The 25,623-nt window shown below is 39.1% G+C and overlaps 1 protein-coding gene across 1 annotated transcript in view; it reads right to left on the bottom strand.

The window, feature by feature from the left end:
* The window catches only part of acap3b (ArfGAP with coiled-coil, ankyrin repeat and PH domains 3b), a 101,674-nt gene that overhangs the window by 33,802 nt on the left and 42,249 nt on the right, over positions 1-25,623 (bottom strand). The window contains exons 3-10 of the mRNA XM_088337852.1: positions 23,342-23,461; positions 21,019-21,072; positions 10,122-10,180; positions 7,462-7,645; positions 7,290-7,334; positions 5,517-5,612; positions 5,360-5,434; positions 3,967-3,978 (exon numbers count right to left, since the gene is read on the bottom strand). Coding sequence (XP_088193978.1) covers positions 3,967-3,978; positions 5,360-5,434; positions 5,517-5,612; positions 7,290-7,334; positions 7,462-7,645; positions 10,122-10,180; positions 21,019-21,072; positions 23,342-23,461 — 645 coding nt within the window. The remainder of the gene's footprint in view (positions 1-3,966; positions 3,979-5,359; positions 5,435-5,516; positions 5,613-7,289; positions 7,335-7,461; positions 7,646-10,121; positions 10,181-21,018; positions 21,073-23,341; positions 23,462-25,623) is intronic.

The raw sequence follows: 25,623 nt of genomic DNA, 5'->3' as shown, positions 1-25,623 counted from the left end.
ATAGGTTGCCGACCCCTGGTAAGTACATGGTATATTTTAAATCTTTATTGCCTTGCAAATTAAGAAAACTAATTCTTTAAATAATAATATGATAATGAGTGGGCGTGGCTGGGACATGTTTTGGGATTCTCAGCCCGGCAACAGTAGACTGGCGCTTCTATCGATAAGTTTTTAGTTGTAATAGTTTTATGAGAAGTGTTATTTACGTTTTTTGCTCATGGTGGAGGCAGCTCCACATTTCCTCTCACACACAAAAAAAAAAAAGAATACTGCCCCGGTTCTGTTGACGCTAATTTCCACTTTGCCATCTGTTGCGTTTGGCTTCAAGTGCACGATCTGACCTCCGGTCGGCGGCCATTTTATTTACGAGGCATGAAAGCGACAGACTCTTGTTTCGAGAGAGTCGGGCCAGCTGCTAACGGCGATAGCTAGCCAGTAAGCTAGCTAGCTAGCGCCATTATGACCTTCCCCTCTCGGGCTAAATCCCAATCTGTGAGATTTCGCAGGATTAGTTTTTGCCTTATCGCTCGTGAGGAAATCTGATTGCACAATCGCAGAAATGAAATGTTTTATATTGAAAAAAAGAGGGGATTTAAACACTTCAAAAAACTGCGAAAAACAAGAAATTGCGGATTTTTTTTAGGCCCACCAAAGGTAAAATAAAACTGATAGGACCTGGTCTAAAACTTGGTGCAAAATTCTACTTTATATGTATTGATTTTTTTCTTTGTTATATTGAGAATAAAAAATGAAAAACTGATGTAAACATACTTGTACAAAATATATAATACTTATATATAATTAATATTTTTGTCAGTGGTTTAAAAATAATTCAAACTGTAAAAACACTTTGCATGGAACACAAAATAAAAAAAAAATAAAAAAGCAGTGAGTAAAAAAATAAATACATGAATAAATAAATGCTAAAATAAAAAATGAAAAAATATAAATAATGAATGAATTATTAAATGAATAAATGATTGAATACATGATTAAATGAATAATTAAATAAATTAAGAACTGATATGTAAATGAATGCATGAATAAATATGAAATGAAATGATAACATTAAAATACATAATTGACCAATTGAATAAATCAATTAATTATTTAAAAATAGATGGATAAATGATTAGAGACATATGTTGAGAAAGAAATAAATAACGGATGAAAAAAGAAATAATTCGGTGCAATAAATAAAAATACTCCTGTATTAGTAGTGATTTTTTTCTTCAGTATACTAAAAATAGAAAAAAACGGATCAAAATATAGTAACATAAAGAATATTTTTTGTTATCGGTGTAAAAATAATTGACAGTGTAAAAACACTTTGTAAGGAACACTAACTAAAAAACTCAATGAGTCAACAGATGAATGAATAAATGCTTAAATAAATGAATGAATAAAAAAATAACCAATGAATGATTAAATGAATGGATGATTCAACAAATTAATGATTAAAAGAAATAAAAAATAATATGTAAATATATGAACCAATTAATCAATTGTTAAAGGAAATCATTAAATTAAAAATGAAATACATAAAGGACTAATTCAATAAACGAATGAAAAAAAAATAAAAACATAAATGATAAAATAAAGAAATTAATAAATTATGAATGGGAAAACAAATAATTACGTACATTAAATAATTAAACATTAAAAATAGGAAAAATAAGAAGTAAAATGATAACTAAATAAATGATTAAATTCATTAATAAGTACATGCGTAAAGTAAAACATGAAAAAAGACTCCATGAATAAATGACGAATGAATGAATTAATCAATGATTAGATAAATAAGTCTAAGAATAGATAAATCATAAAGTAAATGAATACATAAACGAGTAAATGCATAAATAAATAAATTATTCGATAATTAAATTATTAAATAAGTAAATTTGAAATAAATCATTAAATAAATGGATGTAATCTAAAAATTATTGAATTAACAAATCAAAAAATGATTTAAAAAATGGAAGTTAAATGAAAGTATAAATTAATAAGTGGGAAAAAATTAAAATAATTGCAAAACAAATTTTAAATATACTCAATAAATTGATCATCAAATAAATAAATAAATACATTTGCCAAAACAAAAACAAAAAAACGATTGTATTTCTCCAAATAACATTCTCATATCGGTCATTGTTGGACTTTTAGGAAACGATGTGCGGGGACCCCCCCCAAATGGCCATCACAAAAACATCATTGAGTGTGCAAGAATGCATGCACATAAATGTGCATGTGCTGGTGGTGGCGCAGTCCTCTGCAGAACAGATTGACTGACTGATCTATTCACATCGAGTTTATGGACGGAGTGGCCACGGGATCGCCATAAAACGCACAATCAATGGCTCGCTTGCAGATGGTGCATTTACGACCCCTCGTGTGTCACAAACACACACGAATACACAACTAACAAAAAAAAAACACACACACAGCAGAAAATACTACGAAAGTGCACTAAAAATAATTATAAGAAATTCCATTGGACGCCAGTTATGATCCATTTATTTCTAAAATAACTGATCATGTTATTACTATGTTGTTACTATGTTATAACCAGGTTAATCATTGGAAATAGGGTTAAAGAGACTCATTTAACATTGATCAAAATTAGTTTACTTGAGAATCACAATGTCCCAACACTGGTCGCCTATTTTCAGAATAGCACCTCAGCTGTCCTTCGTGGGCACTCTATTGCCCGCGGTCACTAGGTTGGAGACCCCTGGTGTTAGTAATATTTATCCATCTATCTATCGACCCTGGTCATATCCCTCGAGAGGGGTGACCGACAGCAAGACAAACACAAAAACAAAGAAAAGAAAAAAAAGGAAAAAAGCAAAAAACACACAAAAATTTTGACTATGGCAAACTCAAATGCCCAAACACCCAAACAAGTTAGGCACCTCGGCACCCAAGTCGGTCATGCTTTCATCCCTCCAGACAAAACGGGACACAAGAAAGCGGCCATGTCACACAGGTCAGAGTGACACAGCACACTCTTCTGTTCAACAGCAGGGTCCGACAGCTTTCACTGGTTTACCCCTGTCGCATCATACAGGTGCCCTGCCCATCCCTTAGAACGCGTCCAAACATCCCACTATCCTTTAACAACACCTCTCCACTCATTTCTATCACCAACAAGAACTCTAGTAATATTAAAAAAAAAAAAAACTCCGCTAGAATATTTGTTTCAAATTCAATCGTCAAATATCAACTAGATAAATAAAATAAATTTCATCTAAAGAAATATTGTCAAATATGTATAAAAATAAGCGAATGAATCAAAAAAACTGAATAGACGCTCAACCAAAATGAAAAAATGAAAAATGTATACATAAATAAATATCATAAAAACAGCTAAAAAGAATAAAAACTCAATCTTAAAGGACATACAAAATAAACATAACTCATTTCATACATCAATCATGTTTATGTTAAAGTAAAATAATAAAACAAATAATTAATAACTAAAAAAAAAACCTGTTTAAATAAATAAAAAAGAAATGAAAAAAGAAAAACTTACCCCCAAAATAGGTTTATAAAATTCTATAAAGAAATTATAAATCAGTTCAAAAAATCATGTCAAAAACAATCACAAAACAATAACATCCAAACTCATCGAAAACGGATTATTTTAATATTTAAATAAAATAAATCAACTTACACCCAAAATATTTTCAATCAAACACAAAATTAAGTGAATAAAAACAATGACAAAATATAAAAACTCACCTTAGACCTATTTAAAAATACATAAAAAAATAAAAAATACATACTCGTTTTTAAATTGAATTGAACAATAAATTACAAAAAAATAATGTGAAATCCAATTTAGAAAAAAACAAAATGAATTAATTCAAATTGACCTCAAATCTTATTGAAAAAATAAAATGAAGAAAAAATCATTTAAAAAAAAAAACATATTTTACAAAATGAAAGTACATCATTAAAACTCACCTGCATCAGAGTCTGGAGAAGAATGCAGCCAGTTTTGGGAAAAGAGAAAAACACAAAAACGTTATATTAGGAAACATACTTAATTTTCAAGTAGAATTATCCAAATAACATCTCAGAATGTCTTATGCTTTTATTTTGAAGGCGAAACTCCAACTACGTCCCTCGGCAGCTAATTCTATCGCGGAGAAGAGTGGGCTAAAAAAATGAACGAAAAACGAAAAGAAAATGGACCAACAGATGGATTATCTTTGTTGGCCATCACTGCACAAAAAGAGCTTTGATTCCGCGACCTTCCCAATTCAAATCCTCAAAATGGCTCAGCGGGAGCTGCCTTTCTATTTCCACTTTATCGATTCAAGCAGGGCTGGCAAACTCATTTGGTCCGGGGGCCAGACGAGTAGATTAAAGAGGATGAAAGAAAAAGATTGTGAGAGAGAATGAAAAGAAAACCAAGAAGGAAAGAAAGAGAGACAGAGAAAGAGAGAGAGAAAAGGAAACAATGAAGGGAGCAATAGAATCAAATAGAGAGAGAGAGAGAGAGAGAGAGAGAGAGAGAGAGAGAGAAAGGGAGAGAGAAAAGGAAACAGAGAAACAGAGAAACAGTGAAAGAAAGAAAGAAAGAAAGAGATAGAGAAAAGGAAAAAGCAAAAAAGAGAAAGAAAAAGAGACGGATGAATAGAGAGAACGAGAGAAAGAAGGAAATAAAAAGAAAGACAGAGAGTGAGAAAGAGAGTAAAAGACCACGTTTGTTTTCAGCATTAAAGAAGACAGCATTATTTTTAGCATTGCCATAGTTGAATATGACGTTACCCTTAGCGTAGGAGAATACAACATTGTTTAATTATCGTAGAAGCAGAAACTATTGTTTTTAGCATAATAGAAAAACCTACACTTCATCATAGAAGATGTCTCATTCACGTTGTAGAAGAAGACAATGTTCTTAGCATAGAAGAAGACGAAATTGTTCTAATTTAAAAGAAGGAACTATTCTTCAATGTAGAAGATCAAACAAGTTTTTGCCCTAGAAGAAAAAGACACAACCTATTTTTTAGCATAGAAGAAGATGGAACTCTTCACCGTGGAAGATAACACTGCTTCTTTTCAGCATAAAAGGCGTAGAAGAAGAAACTAGTCTTTGCCATAGAAGAAGACAACATAACTATTTTTTGCCTAAAAAGAGATTTGTTATGAACGTACAATACGACAATTTCATTTTTTAGCATAGAATAAGAAACTATTTTTCACCAAAGAAAAAGACAATGTTTTTCAGCATAGAAGAAGACGACGCTATATATAAAGAGCCATCAAATTCAATAAAAACAAAATCAAATCTCGGAAAATATAAATCCCATCAACTACATAAAAAATGAATTCAAATGTGCCGTTTCCTCACTCTTTGCTGAATAATGGCGTGTTTATGCTCCAGCTCCCTCTTCTCCACAGCCGAGTCGATGACAAGCTGATCCAACTGCACAAAAAATCGAAGAAAAACGAAGGAAGAAAATGTTCTTCGCGCGTCAGAACTGAAGCAAAACGAGTCCTTTCCTCACCTGCGCCGCCAACCTTTTCATGTAAGGGTCGATTTCATCCAGAATGTTGAAGCCTTGTTGAAAAAGCGTGTACTGGGCACGCATGAAGGACAACATCTGAAAAAAGGCAGAACCATTATCGCCACATGGGCTGCTTAGGTCAAAATGCAATTGAACCCCAGGAGATGGCGCACTTAGACAACAGATAGTTTTGGAAAACCTTGAAAATTCAAACATCTAAGGGTTTGTGTGTAAAAAATACATCTCCAAGATGCCTGGCTACTATGGGCTGAACTCCCTCCCATAATGTCCCTGTGTCTCTTTTCCTTCAGCCAAGTATCTTATGTACCAAACTTTTTAAGCGACGGATACCAAGACATGCAGGGATGCTAAAGGGAGATGTCAGGACCAGAACGGAAACAGGACCCAATTGCTCACAATTTTATTTAAAGGAAAGAGGACGGGCTGCGCCCACGATCCGGTGTCTGGTGTTCGCTCTGAACGCGGAAGTGGGACTTCCGTGGCGAGCGATGGCGGTGTCAGGAACGGAAAAAACGGGTCAGTAGCCAGGAGAGGAGAGCAAAAACGTGGTCGTGGTCGGAAACGAGTCGAAAGCCAGGAGAGGAGAGTAGACGTGGTCAGGATCAAAAACGGGTCGATACCGGGGGACAGACGAGAGCAAAAAAACAGGTGGGAGTCAGGGTCAAAAAAAGGCTTGCCGAGTGTAAACAGAGGTTCGCAGACGGACTGACAAAAGGGGACAGATAGGAGTGGGTTTAAAAAGGGACAGAGAGCCAATCAGAGTCCGAGGCAGTTGGCGCCAAAGGAGCGGCCACAGGTGATTCACATCAGTAATCATGACAGGAGAAGCAAGAAGACGATAACAACGACACCAAATCTGGCGATTACCGAGAAATACAAAGAGAGCAAACAAATTTAAAAATTTGCTAAATTGCAATTATTAAGTAAAAGGAGTCAATTCAAGCACCCCATTCCTCTAAATACATGATAATCTTCATGAATTTATAAGCAGTTAATCTGCCATCTTTTCCCTCCTCTGAATCCACCTGCTACCCCACTATACCAGCTCAAGTAACGTCACAGCAAAGGTAAACATAATTTTATTTTTCCTTTATTTACTTATATACTTGTATGGTATATATATATTTAAGTACCACTGACTATATACTAATTTCTTACTAATGTTTAATTGTCATGGTTGCCATGGCGCCCAATTGGTCCCTGCCGTGTGGCGCCAGCTTCCGTCACTGTTGCCATGGTGCCCAATTCGCCCCGCCCATGGACACCAGCTGCAGCTTGTTGACAGATTGCTCCCTGTCACTACATAAACGCCGTCCTGTGAGTCGCCTTTTGTCGGAGCGCCTGCGAAACTCTGTTTTGACACGTCAAGCCCTGAGAATCTCTGTTTTTTTCCTGTGTTTTTGCTCCTGTTTTGCTCTCGCCACTATCTGTTTGATTTTGACCACTTCTGCGTTCAGAGCTATCGACTCCCCGCCATCAACGATCTCCGGATCGAGTATGCGCTCCTTTCCCTTCTCCCCAATAAACTGTGAGTAATGTCACGTGAGTGGGTTCTGCTTCCTGTCCTGGTACCTGACATGAATAAGTACATAAAATTCAAACGTATTTACCTGGGGGACCAGGGGTTTTGAATGCATTGGCTTATTAACATGGGTTTTTATCCTCTGCCAAATGACAATTCCGGCTTATAATCCCCACCTCCGAACTGATTAATGCTGTATCCCGGGGGTCTACGGTAAGTGGGGTACTCACTGCATCCAGGATTTCAAACTTCTTCCTGGCTTGAAGGACATTTATCTGGAAATGAGAGGAAAACAAGACTTATTTATGCAAATGATTTCAAAGATTTAGTAAAAAGGTGAAGCCCAAGTTTAGGTTGGATAAATTTGTAGGATGAACATGATTTAGTGGCGAATTACTTCACCTGCAGCACGTAGTCCAAGGCGAGGTGCCTGAAGGCTTTCCGGCTGAGGACGAGCGCCTGCGTGGCTTCTTCCGCCTCGTGGATTTTGTTACGAGGGGCTTGAGCGTTTTTCACCTGGGCCAGTTCCATGTCCTCTCGAACGCGGTCGAACTGCTTCTTGGTGTCCTTGAACTTGCGGACGTCACTTGGAAAGAAACGAGAAGGTCGCAGGAGAACTTTCAGTACCTGCTAATTCCCCCCTCACCAGGATGCCAACTTAAGGGGAGTGGCTGGAGAGTGCCCACCTGCTGTACCTGTCATGGTTTGGTCCCTGCAGTTCATCTTTTCCCCGAAGAATGGCGGCTTTACCCCTTTTTTCAATCATCTTTACCTTTCTTCTCCCCAGGTGCTTCCAATTAGACAATCAGCCACTTCTGCTATAAATACCCGGTCTCCCACCTCCCTTTGCGTAACCGTTTTGCTTCCTGAAAACTGACCAAAGCAACAAGCGTTGAGTCCCACAACCTCCTCCTTCAATTCCATCCACATTCCAGTTCCTCCACTTCAAGACCTGCCACTCCAACCATCTTTACAAAGGTATTTCCAAATGTCCTTTTGAAGATTCTCATCACCTCTCAAGACTCTCTCCCATGTTTTGCCTCCTCGATCCAAGACCTGCCACTCCAATCGTCTTCTTAAAGGTATTCCCAAGTGTCCTTTCAAGATTCTTTCTTCAATTCCCTCCACGTTCCAGTTCCTCCACTTCAAGACCTGCCACTCCAACCATCTTCATAAAGGTATTTCCAAGTGTCCTTTTCAAGATTCTCGCTCACTATGATCCCCTCTCAAGTCTCCTTCTTAAGTTTTCCTTCCTGGTTCCAAGACCTGCCACTTCAACCCTTAAAGGTATTCCAAAGTCATTTGGTCAAAATTCTCGCCACCCCTGCATCCTCTCTCAAGTTTTCCTCTCAAGTTTTCCCTCCTGGTTCCGAGACCGACAACTCCAACCATCTTCATAAAGGTATTCCCAAGTGTCCTTTTCAAGATTAACTCCCCCCAAGATTCCCTCTCAAGTCTTCCTCTTCAAGATTAACTCCCCCCAAGATTCCCTCTCAAGTCTTCCTCTTAAGTTTTTTCTTCTCCTTGTTCCAAGACCTGCCACTCCAACCCTCTTCTTAAAGGTATTCTAAGATCTTTTTGTCAAGATTCTCTCCACCCCAGGATCCTCTCTCAAGTCTTCCTCTCAAGTTTTCCCTCCCGGTTCAAAGACCTGCCACTCCAACCGTCTTCTTAAAGGTATTCCCAAGTGTCATTTTCAAGATTTTTGTCACCCCAAGATCAAGTTTACCTCTCAAGACCTCTGCTATCCTGGTCCCACATCCCCTTCTCGACGTTGTTTGTTGTTGCTGTTTAAATATATGTCCCCTAGTGGGGTTAGACCACACCCCTTGTGTCCCGCGTTTGGGTCTGTCCGACACCTCGTGACAGTTCATTATTCAGAATTTCCAGGTATTCAAAATCGGATTTCAGAACAGATCAAGAGAATGTTTCTTAGTAGCATTTAGGAGCTCCATTTTTAGGTTATTTGGGTTTTGCGCATACATTTGCAGATTTTAAATTACGATTTTGTTTTTTACTAAGATAATAATAGTTATAATTGTTATTTATATTGAAAAACAGGTTAAAATATAATAAACAAACAAAATGACAGCAAAATAATTGACTAAAATGAATAGTCTGTAAAATCTTCACAGGCACGCTGACCACACAAGGGGTCCCGAACCTATGGTTCGCAAGCAATATATGGCACTTTTCATGAGTACACATGGCTCAGAGATGAAACAGAAATAGTATTCCCTTGGTTTAGTCCAGTACCTTTTACGACAGAATTCTTACTACAGTTTACAGACAAAGTTTCACACCAACCACCCAGTTTTGTCTGTAAATCGCTAAAAAACCCTTTTTTACAGAAGCTCATTAAACAATCTATCCACTGTTGAGACACATGATGATTAAAAGCCACAGACAAACCCAGAAGCTCTTGCAAAGCACCTAGAGCACTATGATTGGGTCGGTGGTAGGAATGGGCGGAGCTATACACACAGCACCCGCACTGCTTCCTCCCTTGCCCAGTGCCGTCTGCACCGAAGGTAAATAGGTTGGTGTCCTCTCTTGCAGTATTTTGTGACATTTTCACAAAAGAACTTTGCTCGCACCTTGTTTTGAAACCGTTATTTCAGAGGGGAAGGATGAAATAATGCTTTTTCCTTTTCGGACATGCGACATTTACATTGTTTTAAAAGCTTTTTTCTGGAGAGGGGGTTTGGCGGTTTTATTGAATTTTGTCTCATAAAACAAAGATCACAATATTTTTCATTTCATGGCTCTTTGGGTGAAAACGGTTTCCGACCCCTGCTTTATACTGTGAATCTTGGCAACATGATAATTTAAGCAAACCTAGGGGGGAGCGGCTTGAGAGCGCTCACCTGCACTTCATTATTCAATCTCTTTATATTATCTTTTTTTTAGCAAACCTTCCTCGGTTCCCGCTTCCCTGACTCACGACCAAAACTTGTGGGTGAGGTGTCACAAAAACTTTCAAAGATAACGCGTGAGAAAGAAACAAAACAACATGAATGTGTGATATTGGAATGTTTTAGAAGCACTTCCAGAATACTTACTCTTTAATAAAAGCATGAAGCTGTTGCTTGATGGACCTCTGAGCCTGGTCAAACAGTATCTGTGGATGGAAAAGGGGAAAAAAATGTTGACAATGCTCAACCTTAAAGCATGTGTGTTATATAGCCACCACTAGTGGTGTAAATATACTACATTCGTTTAAATAAAACACTATTAAGTCAAATAATATGGAAAAACACATGTACTGTATCATAATGACTGATGATGAGGAGGATTTGATTTTTAAATCAGACATCTGGTGCTTTTTTCCCATAGTTTCTTTCTCTAGCCACTCATATAAGCTACTGTGCTGCAAGCTATGGCTCGCCGCTATTTTCAGTGTCACTTTCAAACAAGGCCATGCAAGAGAAGATTGCCAAAATTTGTATACTTTGTCCACTGTTTCCTTCTCAAGCCACCCAGGTGAGAGACTTGGATGCTCAAGCACCCCCTTAAAATGATGAAATATTTTTAAAACTCTCTTTTCCTTAATAAAGGACAGGATAGGGATGAATAGGAGGACAAATTCCAGATAAAAATAGGAAAAGGAAAGGCTTTAATATAATAAAAAAATGCTCGCTAAAATATTAAAGAAGGAAAAAACAAAAATGTGAAAAACTCAGTGTTGGCAATACTCCGCTGCTTTGAAATGGTCCAGTCCATTTGATTCCTAGCACCGCATCGTAGTATCTCTGCAGTAGTATTTTTGTTAGTATTTCTATAGGATTTTTTTGGGGTGAAGTATCTGTAGTATTACTGTATTTGTATTTTTGTAGAATGGCTGTAGTCATAATTTTGTAATATTTATTTTAGTACTATTTTTTGTAGGCTTGATTTAGTTTTATATTTGTGGTATGTCTGTAGTATTTTTATAGTATTACTTTACTATTTTTAAAGTATTTTGTAGTGTTTTTACAATATTATTTTATGTAATTCCATAGTACAATTTTTGTAGTAATTCTGTAGTAATCCTTTATAGTAGTACTGTACTTTTTAAAACTATTTTGTGGTGTTTTTACAGTAATACTTTTCAGTATTTCCGTAGTACAATTTTTGTTGTATATCTAGTATTTTTGTAGTGTTACTGTAGTTATATTTTTTGGGGAGATATTTCTGTCATAATATTTATGTAGCAGGATTTTTGTAGACGTACTTATGTAGTATTTCTGTAAAAGTATTTCCATCCAAGAATCTTTTTAGTATTTTTGTATCACAATATTACGATGGCAATATTTTTGTAGTATTACTTTCGTATTTTTTCTTCACAGAATGAGGACAAAATAATATGTTAAGTCCCTGCAGAACATTATTATTGCTTTGTGTGTGTGTTTTTTTTCATTTGAAACTTTAAACAAATATATATAATTTATAAGAAAAACTCGTATCATGGGCAAATTATACTGCCATTGGCCACAGGATCATTATTTTCTAATTTATTTTCTCTTATTCTATGACAAATCATTTTAATTTGTTTTCTAACCACTTTTTTTCTCTAAAATAAAATTAAAAAACATACTTAAAATCAGCATCGTTATCTTCCATTTTAGGTGTTTTTAATATTGTATTTAAAACAAGTACAAAATTATACATTTTGATTGAGCAAACCGTAAATTGACAGAAAATAAGGAAAAATATATAATATTTCCATTTTAGTAAGTCAGCTTTTATATTAACACATTTTGGTAAAAAATAAAACGAAAACTATGATTTCTCAGCTTCATGGCGCATACTTCGCTGCCCCGGCAGCAGGACTCAAAGGAGGAAGACTGGCTTCATCCCCAGGGCTGTTCAGCACCTTAACTCGCAGCCCCCGCCCCCTAGTGTTCAGTAGTGTTCTGCCCCTGCATCATTCACAACTAATTGATTTTTATTTGGTATTTTTTATACATTTTATTCACTTTTTAAACATTTTATTGAGTCTTATTTATTGTATGAACTTTAGAACTTTACGGTCAAACATTGGACAATTGTATGTTCGTGGGTGGGTGTTGTATGCTACTTTGTGTGTCTTTTATTTGCCCCCCTGGGGACAAATAATGTGGATTGATTGATTGATAAACAATGTGAAGGTCCCTTTCCTCACATGGTAAGGCTGTGCCTTGACATAATCATATTTTAGTTCTATTACTATTTGTCCTGTGTTAATTGTATCTTAACCATTGTGTGTGTGTGTGTGTGTGTGTGTGTGTGTGTGTGTGTGTGTGTGTGTGTGTGTGTGTGTGTGTGTGTCTGTTTTGTTTGGGTTGTTATTTTTTTGAAAAGCGCTTTAAAAAAAATAAGATTTAAAATGTCATTTTGTTGAGCATCGTGCAGTTTCTCTTGCAGCCACAAGATGACAGTAAGTAACTACGCGCCGAGATGAAGCTGTGCATCATGTCACCCACAAATGTTCCAAATGGTGGAAAACGACAATATAAATGAACTGTTGCAATGACCACAACCAGTAAACAAGTCACAATTTATAACCCGAAGCAATTGTTGGAAACAATACCAACTTTGTTCACCGAAAAGCACCCATTTTACGTTGTCTCGGACGAAACCAAATGTCACTTTCTGTTTTTGCTTGTAAAACTCAGCGAATTTATTTTTATGATTTTATTTGCATGCATATGAAGCTATATTCAAGTTCAATTAAGGCCAGAATCGCTTGGTACTTTCCGTAGCCCATACTAAAACGGAAAACTAGTCCAGTCATCCAGTGGTTCCGCCCGGTTCTGTTTTGAATTACGGAGTCCGGCTGTGGGCGTGGCACACACTTACGTCACGTTCACTGACCCTCGTTAATACATGACGTCAGGCACCCAGCCAAACACTCGGGTGACGTTCACAGACCCTCGTTAAAAATACATGCAAAAGCTGCTCACAAACAAATATCACATTCTCGAACGATTTAGTTAAATTAGGGGGAATAACCTTATAGGATTAGTTGACAAATTCAAAGGGGAAAAGGATCAAGCAGAAAATGGGCCATCTGGAAAGCGATTAGTCACTCATCTTGTGGTCGGGAAAATTGAAATTGCAGACACACCAAAAAAAAATGGAGGCTAAAAGTAGGAAATACGGAATATTCCGGCTTCAGTCGAACACTAGAATTGATTGTTTCCAATTTATGTTTACTCAATGTTCAGTTCGTAATCTTAAAATGTGTTATTTTAATTTCATGATGTTATCTAGCTAGAGGACAGCTAACAATTAGGGCAGAGGTGTCAACCATGCGGCCCGCAGGCCTTACCAGGCCCGCCAACAGATTCTATCCAGCGGGATAACTTTGAGAGAAGCGCAAGAGGAACTTGAGATAGACTTCTAAGTATGTCCACTTGATGTCACCAAAGTCAGGCACAGCTCACAAAGCAACTGTAGCTGGATTTCTTTCTCTCTTTCTCTCCGTTTCTTTTTTTTCTCCCTCTTTTTTATATTTTCCTTTTTCTTCTTTTTCTCTCTTCCCTCTTTCTTCCCTCTTGCTTCTCTCTTTTAAACTATTTTTACTCTTTCACATCTCTCTCTTTTCTCTGTATCTCTTTTTCTTTCTTTGTTGTCTTTTTCTCTCAGTGTCCCTCTTTCTCTCTCCTTCTCTCTCTTTTCCCTATTTCTCTTTCTCTCCCTCTTTCTTTTTCTCTTCCTCACACTTACTTATTCTCTCTCTTTTGTCTTTTTTCTCTCTCTCTCTCTCTCTCTCTCTCTCTCTCTCTCTCTCTCTCTCTCTCTCTCTCTCTCTCTCTCTCTCTCTCTCTCTCTCTCTCTCTCCTACTAGTTAGGCCCCTGGGCTTAAATGATATGTTAAGATCTCGCGATTAAAACATTTGCATGCAAAAGGTTGCTTCACATTTCGAAAGTGGAGCATAACTTTTTTTCATAGCTTTTTTTGTTTGAAGCAACACATTAGCGTTTAGCACTTTAGCTCACAAAAGTTAGCGCATTTGTGTCATTCGCTTTAGTTTTAAGTGGGAAATCGCATCTTTTTTCATTGTTTTATTTGTTTATCAATGTCTTTTATCATTATTACTATTGAGCTTGCGTTTTAGCGCATTAGCTCACAAAAAGTTAATCCGGTTTTTGTCATTGGCTGAGTTTTAAGTGGGAAATCGCACTTTTTTGTTTTTTGGTTTGTTTCTTAACGTCAAACTAGCATTTAGCACACCGAGCACAAGTAACTCACGTTTCCGTGTTCATTTTTTTTTCCCTTTTATTTTTTTTACACTGAAAGCGGCCCAGATTTTTCTACCACCCCTTTGAGACCTCAAGGCACGATTTCCAGAATGTCAGCATCGTCTGTTTCCTTAAAATAAAGCCTTAGTAGTAGGTCCCCCCCTCCCCCCACACACCCACACATTTTTTCATATAGAGAAAGAGAGGAGAGAAAAGTAGTGAGGGTGGGACAAATAAAGAGAGAAGGAGACAGAGAGAGTGAGAGAAAAGGGGGGAAGAGAGAGAGAGAGAGAATCTGAGAAACAAAAGAGATAAAAAGAAAGAGAGTGTGAGGGGGAACGAAAGAGAGAAAGAACAAAATCCAAAGAGAAATAGAAAGAGAGAAGGGGAGAAAGAGAGAAGGGGAAAACGAGAAGGAGAGAAAAGGAAAAAGGGAAGAGAGAACAGAAGATGGTTGAAATAGACAAAGAGGAACAAAGAAAGAGAAAAAGAGAGACAGAGAGAGTGAAAGAGAGTGAGAAAAAAAGGGAGGAAGGGAGAGAGAGAGAGAGGAAAAGAGGGGCAGAAATTGAGAAGAGACAGAAAGAAATACAAGTACCTCATTTGTGAGAGGCACCTGGCTTTGGCAACATCAGGTGGATATATTTCAACCTGCAGCTCGTTCTTCTCTTAAGCTTCTCTGAGCGTTATCTCGCGGGCTGGATTCAACTCCTTAGGGGCCTGATCTGGCCCGCGGGCCACCTGTTTGACACCCCCAGTGTAGAGTAATCTCCTCGTTTTTAGAAACAATCTTACTGTTATATTCCAATCCACTTTACATGTTACTTGGAAAACTGCATTTACTTTCCAGTTCTGTCCTACAGAAACCATATTTTTCCATTATCAAACACTTTTGTAAAAGTACCAGAGAGCCACTAGGGTAAGGGTTTCAAACTCAATTTACTTAGGGGCCCAAAAAGTTTTGATAAAAACATAGAAAAATATCTTCTTTTTTTAAAAAAATTCTGTCCGCAAAATTAGATCTCACAAAAAAATAAACATTATGAATTTTGAAAAGGAATCAATCAATCACCTGCTAGGGCTTCAGTTAAAGGGACAGTGTGTGTTATTCAGTGCCTCAAAATGTCATTCATTGAAATAATTAGCAAAAATACATGAACTATCACAAAAACAAGAAATTTACATGTGGCTCACCTAGAGGGGAGCTGAAATAATTGTCTGGCTTCTTTCTGCCAAGGGTATTCTTTTTTCCTTTACTCTCTAGTTTTCTTGTGTTATTCTTTTTTCAAGTGGTCAAATCATGCACACTGTCCCTTAAACTCTCATATAAAGGCGTTGCCCTCAAACTAGCATCCGGAGGGCTTCAACTGTGAGTTTGAGACCCCTACACTAAGGAATGTCAAAGACCCGCTAGTGGCTCCAGAGCTAGTTTAGCTGGTGGAGTGGTCCAACTTTGTTGGCAATAGAAAGCATCTTTCCCTGTTTTACAGATCAATATAACAGTACACAATGCACGTTCAAAGCCAAACTGTGATAAGTAACTGCGATACAGCAAGGGATTACTTTACCCAAAACTGAATCAGAGTTAGCTATAATCTATTATCGATTCATGCTCTTAGCATAATTAAAGGCTCCAGTTAATTTGTGTGTGTGGGGGGGTGTTTCTAAGGAGAAACCGGTCCTTGTATTTACCACAGCGGCGCATTAAATGGCACGCTACAGCAAACGGAACTGGCGATTCAATCAAAGTGATCTCCTGTGTTTGCCACACATTGAGTTGATTTGAAAGGCTTAGGGGGGTCAAAAGGGATTAACACTACAGGGAGTGGAATAGATTGAGTCAATGAGGAAAGAGATTTACTGTGGTGAGACAATGGCAGAAGGACAAATGTTGTTTTTTGCGTACAGCATTTTGAAGTACGCGTTACTATACGAGGGTCACAGTTGTATACCGTAGTATTTTCCCTTGTTGTGTATTTTTTTGCATTTAATTCAATCTTTCTTATATTTTCCATTCTCTAACATTTGTTTCTGGCACCATTAGTAAAAATAGTGAGGTAAACCAATACCTTTTTGTATTTCATTTGTATCTGTCATGATGACTGATTAATTTCACCTGTGCCCGCTCGTTTGGGACCAGACGCTGCTGGCTTCCTGATTGGTTCCCCGTCCTACTTAAGCTACGTCCCGTCACTCGCCTGTTGTCGGTCTGTCAGCGAACCTCTGTTTCTACAAGACATGCATTTTGACTCTGACTACTGTCGGTCGCGCTTTTTCACCCGTTTTCTATCGATACGTCCGTTACTGATCTCCCCGTTTGTCTCGGGCTACGAGCCGTTTTTTGACCCCGACCACGTTGTTCTCCTATCCCGGCTATCGACTCGGTTTTTTTTTTCTACCCTGACCACGTTTGGCTCTCCTGTCCCGGCTATCGATCTGTTTTTCCGTCCACTACACTATGATCTCCCGCTCTGGAAGATCCACTTCCGCATTCGGAACGTGTTCCGATTCTGTGAGCGGCTTGCTACCCGCGTCCAGCAAGCACCGTATCGCGGGCGCTGCCTTTCCTCTTTATCTCAATGTAGTTGTGGTTAATGTTACGCATCTGGGTCCTAATTCCGTTGTGGTCGTGACAGTATCGCCAGTGGTTAAATGTTAGCGTTCTCACCACCGCGATCCGATTTCAATTCCTGTTGCCAATAAGGTTTCGCGATTTTAACATTTTCCGACCGATCAATTATCGCACTACCTGAATATGTACGATAACACTTACTTTAATACTAATTCCATGCCTTCTAATCCGGTGCGCCATAGTGTAAAAAATATAGTCATTAAGAATGTCAAGTCAAGTTTATTTGTGACGCCCCTAATCACAAGGAGACTCAAAGGGCTACACAGACTAAAGATTATAGCAGACTACAGACTACTATGACACCATCCCCTGATCTAAAACCTACATGAGGGCAAGGGAAAACTCAGAAACTTCAAGTCATATTTATTTGTTTGACCCTTAATCACAAAGACTCTCAAAGGGCTGCACAGACCACAGATTATAGCAAACTGCAGACTATTATGACACCATCCCCTGATCTAAAACCTACATGAGGGCAAGGGAAAACTCAGAAACTTCAACTCATATTTATTTGTTTGACCCTTAATCACAAGGAGTCTCAGAGGGCTCCACAGACCAAAGATTATAGCAAACTACAGACTTTTATGAGACAATCCCTGGGGGCGGCAGTAGCTCAGGAGGTAGAGCGCATGTCTGGGGATCATGAGATCGCAGGTTCGAATCCCGGCTCCTCCGTGTTACATGTCGAAGTGTCCTTGGGTAAGACACTGAACCCTTAATGCCCCCAATAAGCAGGTTAGCGCCTTGCATGGCTGCACGGCCGCTATTGGGAAATACACTGTAAAGCGCTTTGGGAAGTCATTGACTTGAAAAGCGCTATATAAATGCAGATCATTTCATTTCATTTTATCTAAAACAGACATGAGGGCAAGGGAAAACTCAAAAACTTCAAGTCATGTTTATTTGTGACACCCTTAATCACAAGGAGTCTCAAGGGGCTGCACAGACTACAGGCTATTGCAAACCACAGACACCATCCCCTGATCTAAAACCGAAATGAGGGCAAGGAAAAACTCAGACTACAACATGAGGAAAATGATAAAAACCTTCATCGAAGTATAAGGTAATCCCTTCCAAGATGACCAGGCTGCAACCGATGTTGCAAAAACAATACACGGATATTGTCAACATGAAATATACTAAAATACTAGTACATATAGTACTACTGTAGTACTACCATACCTGTAAACCTGTACGGTTTTGCCGTAAAAAGTACGTTTTTTATGCATTTTAAGACGAGTACGACGTACATGAAAATCTGTAAGGAAAAACAAAAATTTGTCAGTTATGGGTACCATCCGTTATACACCGACTATCACGAAACGGCAAATCAATCAAGTCAAAGGAGTTTGTCGCGGAAGCCTCTATCTCGGTATCGTTTTTTTCGTTGCAAACGAAGCGGCTACTGTGCGCATGTGTCTGCCGCCTGGGGATTTCCCATCATGTATCATTCTGAAAAAAAAAAATATGGTGTACGATTATTTTGTATTTTGTACGGGAAAATATGACAGTTTGTACGGTCATGGAGCCCTGGAGGTTGACAGGTATGTACTACTAATAAAAACAGGTTGTTTTTTTGTGCCAACTTTGTCCCTTGGTGTGTCTGCCACAAAATACCACTACATAAATACTACAAACTAAATATTAAATGTAGTGCTTAAAAACAGAGATCTAATACATTATTTTGTCGTCCTTCTGATAAGAAAAAATACAATGGAAATAATAATAAAAAAATACCACTATACTAATTCTATGATACAAAAATACTATAGAAATACTACAAAAATACAACTACAGCAATATAAAATAATACTAAATAAATACAACAAAGATACTAGTAAGAAAATGCATTATAACAGTTTTTTCCTACTCCTACCTGATACAATCCCGTTTCTGGAGACCGATAACAATAACAGATACTTTTAAAAAAATATATTATTGAACTGCTGTCACAGTTGCCATGGCACCCAGTTGGCCCCGCCTGTGTGGCGCCAGTTGCGGCTCGTTGGCAGATTGGCTTTCCGTCCATTTAAGTTCAGTGCTCTCACTCTTCCTTTGCCAGTCCGTCAACGAACCTCTGCCCCGCAAGACGTGGGTTTTGACTCTGTCCGGTTTCCTGTTGGTATTTCCTGTCCGGTATTAATCCAGTTTATTTTGTCCTATTTATTATGCGTTTCCAGTTAAGTTCCCGTTTATTATTTTCTCCAATTTTCATTCCCATCTAGTTTGTCCTGTTTATTTTCGATATCCTGATCCATTATCTATCCTGTCTGTCCCGTCCTGTATTGACCCCATCTGTCCGATATCAACTTAGGCAATTGGAATCGATCTCGTCGGTCTCTGACTTCCTGTCTTTCCATGCCAGACCGCGTTTCGACTCAGTCCTGTTTCCTGTTGGTATTCCCTCTCCGGTAGTGTTCCCGTTTATTTTGTCCTGTTTAACATTGCTTTCCAGTTTCGTTCCCGTCGAGTTTGTCCTGTTTATTTTCGATATCCTGTTTTGATATCAATCCTGTCCTGTCCTGTTGTTTAATATCGGTTTCCAGTTTCGTTCCCGTCTGGTTAGTCCTGTTTTTTTTCGACATCCTGTTTTGATATCAATCCTGTCTGTCCCGCCCTATCCTGTATTGACCCCATTTTTCCGATATCTGCTTGGACAATTGGTATCGATCTTGTCAGCCTCTGGCTTCCTATCATTCCACGCCAGATTGCTGCCTAGCGTGCACGACTCCCCATTTTCCATAAAATAGAAGGATTGTGTGAGAAACATCACGCGATTGGGTCCTGATCCTGTTGCGGTTCTTGACAACTTCATACTTAAAGAAGAAAAAATATATATTTTGGGGACGTTTCAATGTTTAGGGGGGGCATTTAATCCCCACTTGATGTGAATATACGGTATAATTGGAAAAGCTAACCACGATTATTAAGCTAGCGCGGGGATTAGCGACCGCAAATGTTGAAAGAGCCATAACAGACTGAAAACGACTTTATCCGTTTTCAAGCATTTTTGAAAAGAAAAAAACTCAGGAAAGCCACTAGGGCGGCGCTAAAGGGCCACATGCGGCAATAGGAAATTTAGCAAAAGGGAAAATTGTCCCAGTGTAAAAAAGCATACAAAGCTAAGTCATTGTTACAACTACAATGACGAACCCTTTTTTCCGTTATTTCGCATTTTACTAATGTTGCCGGTGGGAAATAACGAAAAACCATGTTCGAGGTACCATGTTCAATTCCTAAAGTTCTAATCCACGGTGTAATGTCCCTGCCTTATGACGTTTTCATGCTAAAGCATCCCGGATGCTAACGTGGAGCTACCAGGAGCTATCCGGAGCGCTGTTAGGGCAGACAGAGACACAAAGCCTGCGGGAAGCGGAGAGGAGGTGGACTCGCTATCTACGTGGACACGAGGTGGTGTAACCCTGGGCAAAAAGATTTCCATCTGCTGCAAGGACGTCAAACCTTTGGCCTAGCGTGTGACGTCATCCACTCCGCTGTTGCTAAACTACAACACAGCACCCCGGGGCCATCCTGTTAATCTGTTAATAAACAACAAAAGGATACTGCTGGAAGCGTGAATTTCCCTACGGGGATGGATAAAGTATCTATCTAAAGTGTGGAATACGATGATTTTTTGCCCCCTTTTTACAGTATTTTTCCTTACTATACGACATCATACGAGTATTTTGTTTGCTCAAGACGTTTGCGGTGTTTTTGCCTCTTGGCTATCATATAAGATTCTAGTCAGCTATAGGTTTGCATCACGGCATCACAAAATTGCTGATACGCTATTGACTGAACTACTTCCCACAATACCTTCCACCTCATTCAGCTCAGAATCTCATGTGCTTCGTAAAATAATTGCAATACAATACTGATTTTTGTATCGTATTTATTGGATATGGTTCTAAGGCTTGCTCGAGGAGGAAGCAACATGATCACCATAGAAACGAAGCTTGTGATTATGAAGAAACACAAAGAAGGCTCACAACTCGCTACTCTCACTGAATTTCATTGCCGTAACCCATTGACAATTTGGACTTGATGGAAATCTTCAAAGGGCATGGAAACTGTCTGTAAAATATGTCTCTAATCTGTTTTAAATGAAAAGCCATTCTCACCATGTGGTAGTTGACGATCTCCTGGAGGCTTTCGCCACACTTTTCCAGGCAATCCTGCGAAGAAAAAACATTTTGGATGAAAATAGATGGACTATAACAAGCTCGTGATGTCAAGAACTATTTTGGAGCTAGCGTCCTTTTAAAAGCTAGTTGCCGACTTAGCAACTAGCTGCTATCACTAGCGTCCCGAACGCTAGCATTGTGGAAGAAGCCAGCTCCTCTCAGTAGGTCTAAGAGAGAGACCCACTATGTTGTTTATTACCAAGTAATTTTTATTTTTTGCATCGCAGGTTGAAAAATATTCCACAATCCATTATCCCTGATAGCATATTGATTAGAGCATGGGGCAGCAGAGCACAATTTTGTCAGGCCTGGCATTTCTTTAATCCCCGATTGCATATTTTTGCAAGTGGGGAATGTCAAGCGGTTGTTTTGTGGTATCATGTCCCCAAAATTGAACTGAACCTGCACAGCCACAATTCATTATCCTGATCGCATATTTCTGCTAGTGGGGACTGACAAAGTGGAGTTTTGTCGGGCCTGGCGGCTCTTTCTTGCTATTCTGTCCACCAAAATCGAACCGCAACCGCACGGTCGTGATCCATTATCCCCGATCAGGTATTGCTGAGAGCGGGTACTGGCCGAGTGCACTTTTGTTGTGCCATGTTGCGTCATTTATATTAATAATAAAAATAATGCGTTGTACTTCAAATCGCCTTTCAGGACACCCAAGGTCGCCGTTTTTGCCGTCCTGTCCCCCCACATCAAACAGAACTTGCATGGCTACTATTCAATATCCCCGGTGGCATATTACAGCAAGTGGAGACTGAAAGGACACTTTCGTCCGGCCTGGCGTCTCTGTTTTGCTGTTTTGTCCCCAAAAATCGAACTGCACTTGCATGGCCGCGATCCATTATCCATATTGCATATTGCCGCAACCCACTATCCCAGGTAGCATTTTGCAGTGAGCGGGGATTGGCATGACACACTTTTTTTTCTTTTTGACTGTCTGTAGTTTGTATTCTTCCTTGTGTTTTTATCACTTGCTTTTGGTTGCACTACACCATTGGTGTCCAACCTTTTTCAAACTGAGAGCTACTTTTTGTTCGTAATTAGCGCAAAGGGCACCCAGTTTGATATGAATTCCTCAAATAGCAACTTAGCTAGACGGCTTGCTAGATAGCTAAAAAGATAGCTCAATAGTTAGCTAGATAACAAGTTAAAAACTAAAAGGGAGCTAGATAGCTAGCTAAAACAGTAGAAAACCGTCTAAATATCCAGATAGAAAGCTACAAAAAGCTTGATGGCTATGTCATGATTACCTATGGGAATCACCTGTGCCCGCTCCTTTGGCGCCAACTGCCTCTGACTCTGATCCCTGTCCCTCTTTAAACCCACTCCTATCCGTCCCCTGTTGTCAGTCCGTCTGCGAACCTCAGTTTACAATAGGCAAGCCTTTTTTCAACCCTGATTCCAACCTGTTTTTTGCCCCTGTCTGTCCTCGGCTTCGACCCGTTTTTGATTCTGACCACGTCTACTCTCCCGTCCCGGCTTCCAACCTTTTTTGTCCCCGACTACATCTACTCTCCTTTCCTGGCTTATGACTCGCTTACGACCCCGACCACGTTTTTGCTCTCCTCTCCCGGCTACTGACCCATTTTTCCATTCCCGACACTGCCATTGCTTGCCACAGAAGTCCCACTTCCGCGTTCAGAGCGACCTGCTCCCGCATCCAGCGATCACCAGATCGTGGGGGCAACCATTTCCTATCTTCCAATAAAACTGAGAGAAACGTAACGCAAGTGAGTCCTGTCTCCGTTCTGCTCCTGACAAGCTGGCCAGAAAGGAGGCCAAAATGCAGCTAGCTAGATAGCTTGCTAAAAAGCTAAAAAGGTAGGAAGATAAGCTAGCTACAAAGCTAAAAAGTTAGCCAGATAACTAGCCGAAAAACCTGCTTATATTTTGCTCATTTTCTTTCTAAAAACCATGAATTGGAATTTAGTTTGTTGTATTTCCTGTAGAAGTTTTCAATAAAAAGATGAATAAATGTGTTTAATATACAAATAGATTCTCATTCAACTCACTTAATTAATTGCCTAAAAACAAATATGAACTACACGATACTGTGATATCTAGTGGTAAAAAGTTATGCACACTGTTCCTTTAATATTGTCTTCAAAAATTAAGGGGGTATAGATGTCGTTTTTTTTAGTGAATGTTTTTGTTTGAAAACAGAGAAAAACTTTTCTAAAATATTTCAATATTTCCAGTCCGCAATTGTCAATTTTGTCTAGTTAAGTCTATTCTAGTTCTTTCGACTCACCGATACCATCTCCTCCTTCTTGCATTGCTGAGAAAGATCCTTGATTCCGTTCACGAAAAGCTTGTTAGCACTCACGTAAGCTCGCCCGGCCTCGATCATCCCGCTGCACAATTTCACCAGCTGAAGGACAAAATCGGAAAAAAGAATTATAATAATCCGAGGACGCGTTCTATTCTTTGCACAATGCGACGGTAGGATAATAATAGTCGCAGTGGTTGCATAAGGCAAACCAAATGCGGGAACAAAAAAAAAAATCTGGATTCAGGTTGCAGAAGAAATAGAGTTTTTGCTGCAATGAAATTGGCATCTTGTCACCAACCAGAACACCGGAATACCTTTTAACCCTTTACGTTCCTGTTGATAAACAAATATGCGGTTGTCAGTCCGTCAGCGAACGTCTGTTTCTACAAGGCAAGCATTTTGACTCTTTCTCCCGTCGGTCCCGCTTTTTGCACCCGTTTTTGGACCCGTCCGTTCCTGATCTCCCCGTTTGTCTCCGGCTAGGACCCGTTTTTTTTACCCAGACCACGTTTGCTCTCCCGTCCCGGCTTACAACCCATTTTTGATCCCGACCACGTATTTGCTCTCCTGTCCCGGCTATCGACCTGTTTTTTCCGTCCTTGACCGCGCGGGTTCTGATTGGCTCCCTGTCATTATTTGAACCCAGTCCTGTCAGTCCCGAATCATAATCCAAGTACAAGAGCGACTTGCTTCCCGCGCCTAGCGAACACAGGATCGTGGGCGCAGCCCTCCCTCTTTCTTTCAATAAACCTTGTGGTAAACCTCACGGAAGTGGGTCCTGTTTCCGTTCTGGTCCTGACACAATGTGTATCCCACCTTGTATTTCTTTCATCTTTTTGTCCCGTCAGAGCTTTTTGGTTTTGCAACATTTTACCGTTTTTCCATCCCTTGAGTCTGCATCCTTTCATGTTCTGTTCAGTTAGAAGCGGTTGGTGTGCAATTGGGTCCTGTTTCTGTTCTGGTCCTGACACTAATTCAACTTGTTTTTAGTATGGATACATTCTTCTAAGTTCAAATAAAGGATTGGAATATTTTATTTTTTGTTTTTATTTTTCAATATGTTTTTACCGTAATTTCCGCACTATAAGGCGCACCTAAAAGCCTTTATTTTTTTCAAAAGCTGACCATGCGCCTTATAATACAGTGCGCCTTATTTATGGATCAATTTTAAAATTGCAAAGTTTTCCAACTAACTTGCAGCCGCCGACTAGATTTTCCCCCGAACGCCAAGTAGAACGCGGTGTATGCTGGGATTTATTTACCGGCGTTTCATTGGCTAACCAATGTGTCAATCATTATTTGAATGGATCACTATTGGCTAAAGTTATTCGGAGGTCAAGGGGAGGATCCTTTTTGTCATTTACAGGCTGGCATTGGCTTGAACGGCAAAACAAAGCCTGCAATTGGCCAAAAAAGACGTGTCAATCATCAGTTGAATCGATCACTATTGGCTAAAGTTATTCGGAGGTCAAGAGGCGGATCCTTTTTATCATTTACAGGCTGGCATTGGCTTAAACGGCAGACAAAGCCTGCAATTGGCCGAAAAAGATGTGTCAATCATCAGTTGAATCCATCACTATTGGCTAAAGTTATTCGGAGGTCAAGGGGCGGATCCTTTTTATCATTTACAGGCTGGCATTGGCTTAAACGGCAACACAAAGCCTGCAATTGGCCAAAAAAGATGAATGTTTATGGCACGTGGCTGACGGCATAGAGAAAGCATTTTTTTCTATTCTGTATTTGAAATTATTTTATTCTCCTGGATTTACTACCCTCACGGATATAAGAGGACATTGGCTGCACATTATTATGAACACAACGACTTCGGTGAGCTACTCCGGGTTTTATATTGTCCCTGTATCTTGTTTCAGACTGAACTCGATGTTTCTGTGATAAGCGGTGCAGATAATGGATGGAATATAGTGTCTATTTTTAAATTAAACTCAATTCCAAGTGTTTATTGTCATATGCACAGTAAAGTTGCGAGCGAAAAAGAAAATAGATATTAAGGAATGGTTAGCATTTCTTGAATCCCAAAACTTTAACCTTCCGAATGATGGACCGATGCATTTGAGTGACATCTTACGGACACCGCATCCGCACGTGTTCTCGACACGTATTTGCGTCTTTGCAAGCTTTGGGAATGTTAAGGGGGTAATAAGTTGGACTTAACTATCTGACTGTTTTGTCAACGTTCCCATTGTAGCACCTTATAATCCGGTGCGTCTCATCTATGTCAAAAATAGTACCAAAAACTATTT

The sequence above is a fragment of the Urocampus carinirostris genome, chromosome 6, assembly GCF_059441175.1.
Source record: "Urocampus carinirostris isolate Australia breed hairy pipefish chromosome 6, RoL_Ucar_1.0, whole genome shotgun sequence".
Classification (NCBI taxonomy): Eukaryota; Metazoa; Chordata; class Actinopteri; order Syngnathiformes; family Syngnathidae; genus Urocampus; species Urocampus carinirostris.
Note: the sequence above shows the minus strand (reverse complement) of the source record. Positions and strands in the feature narration are given on the sequence as shown.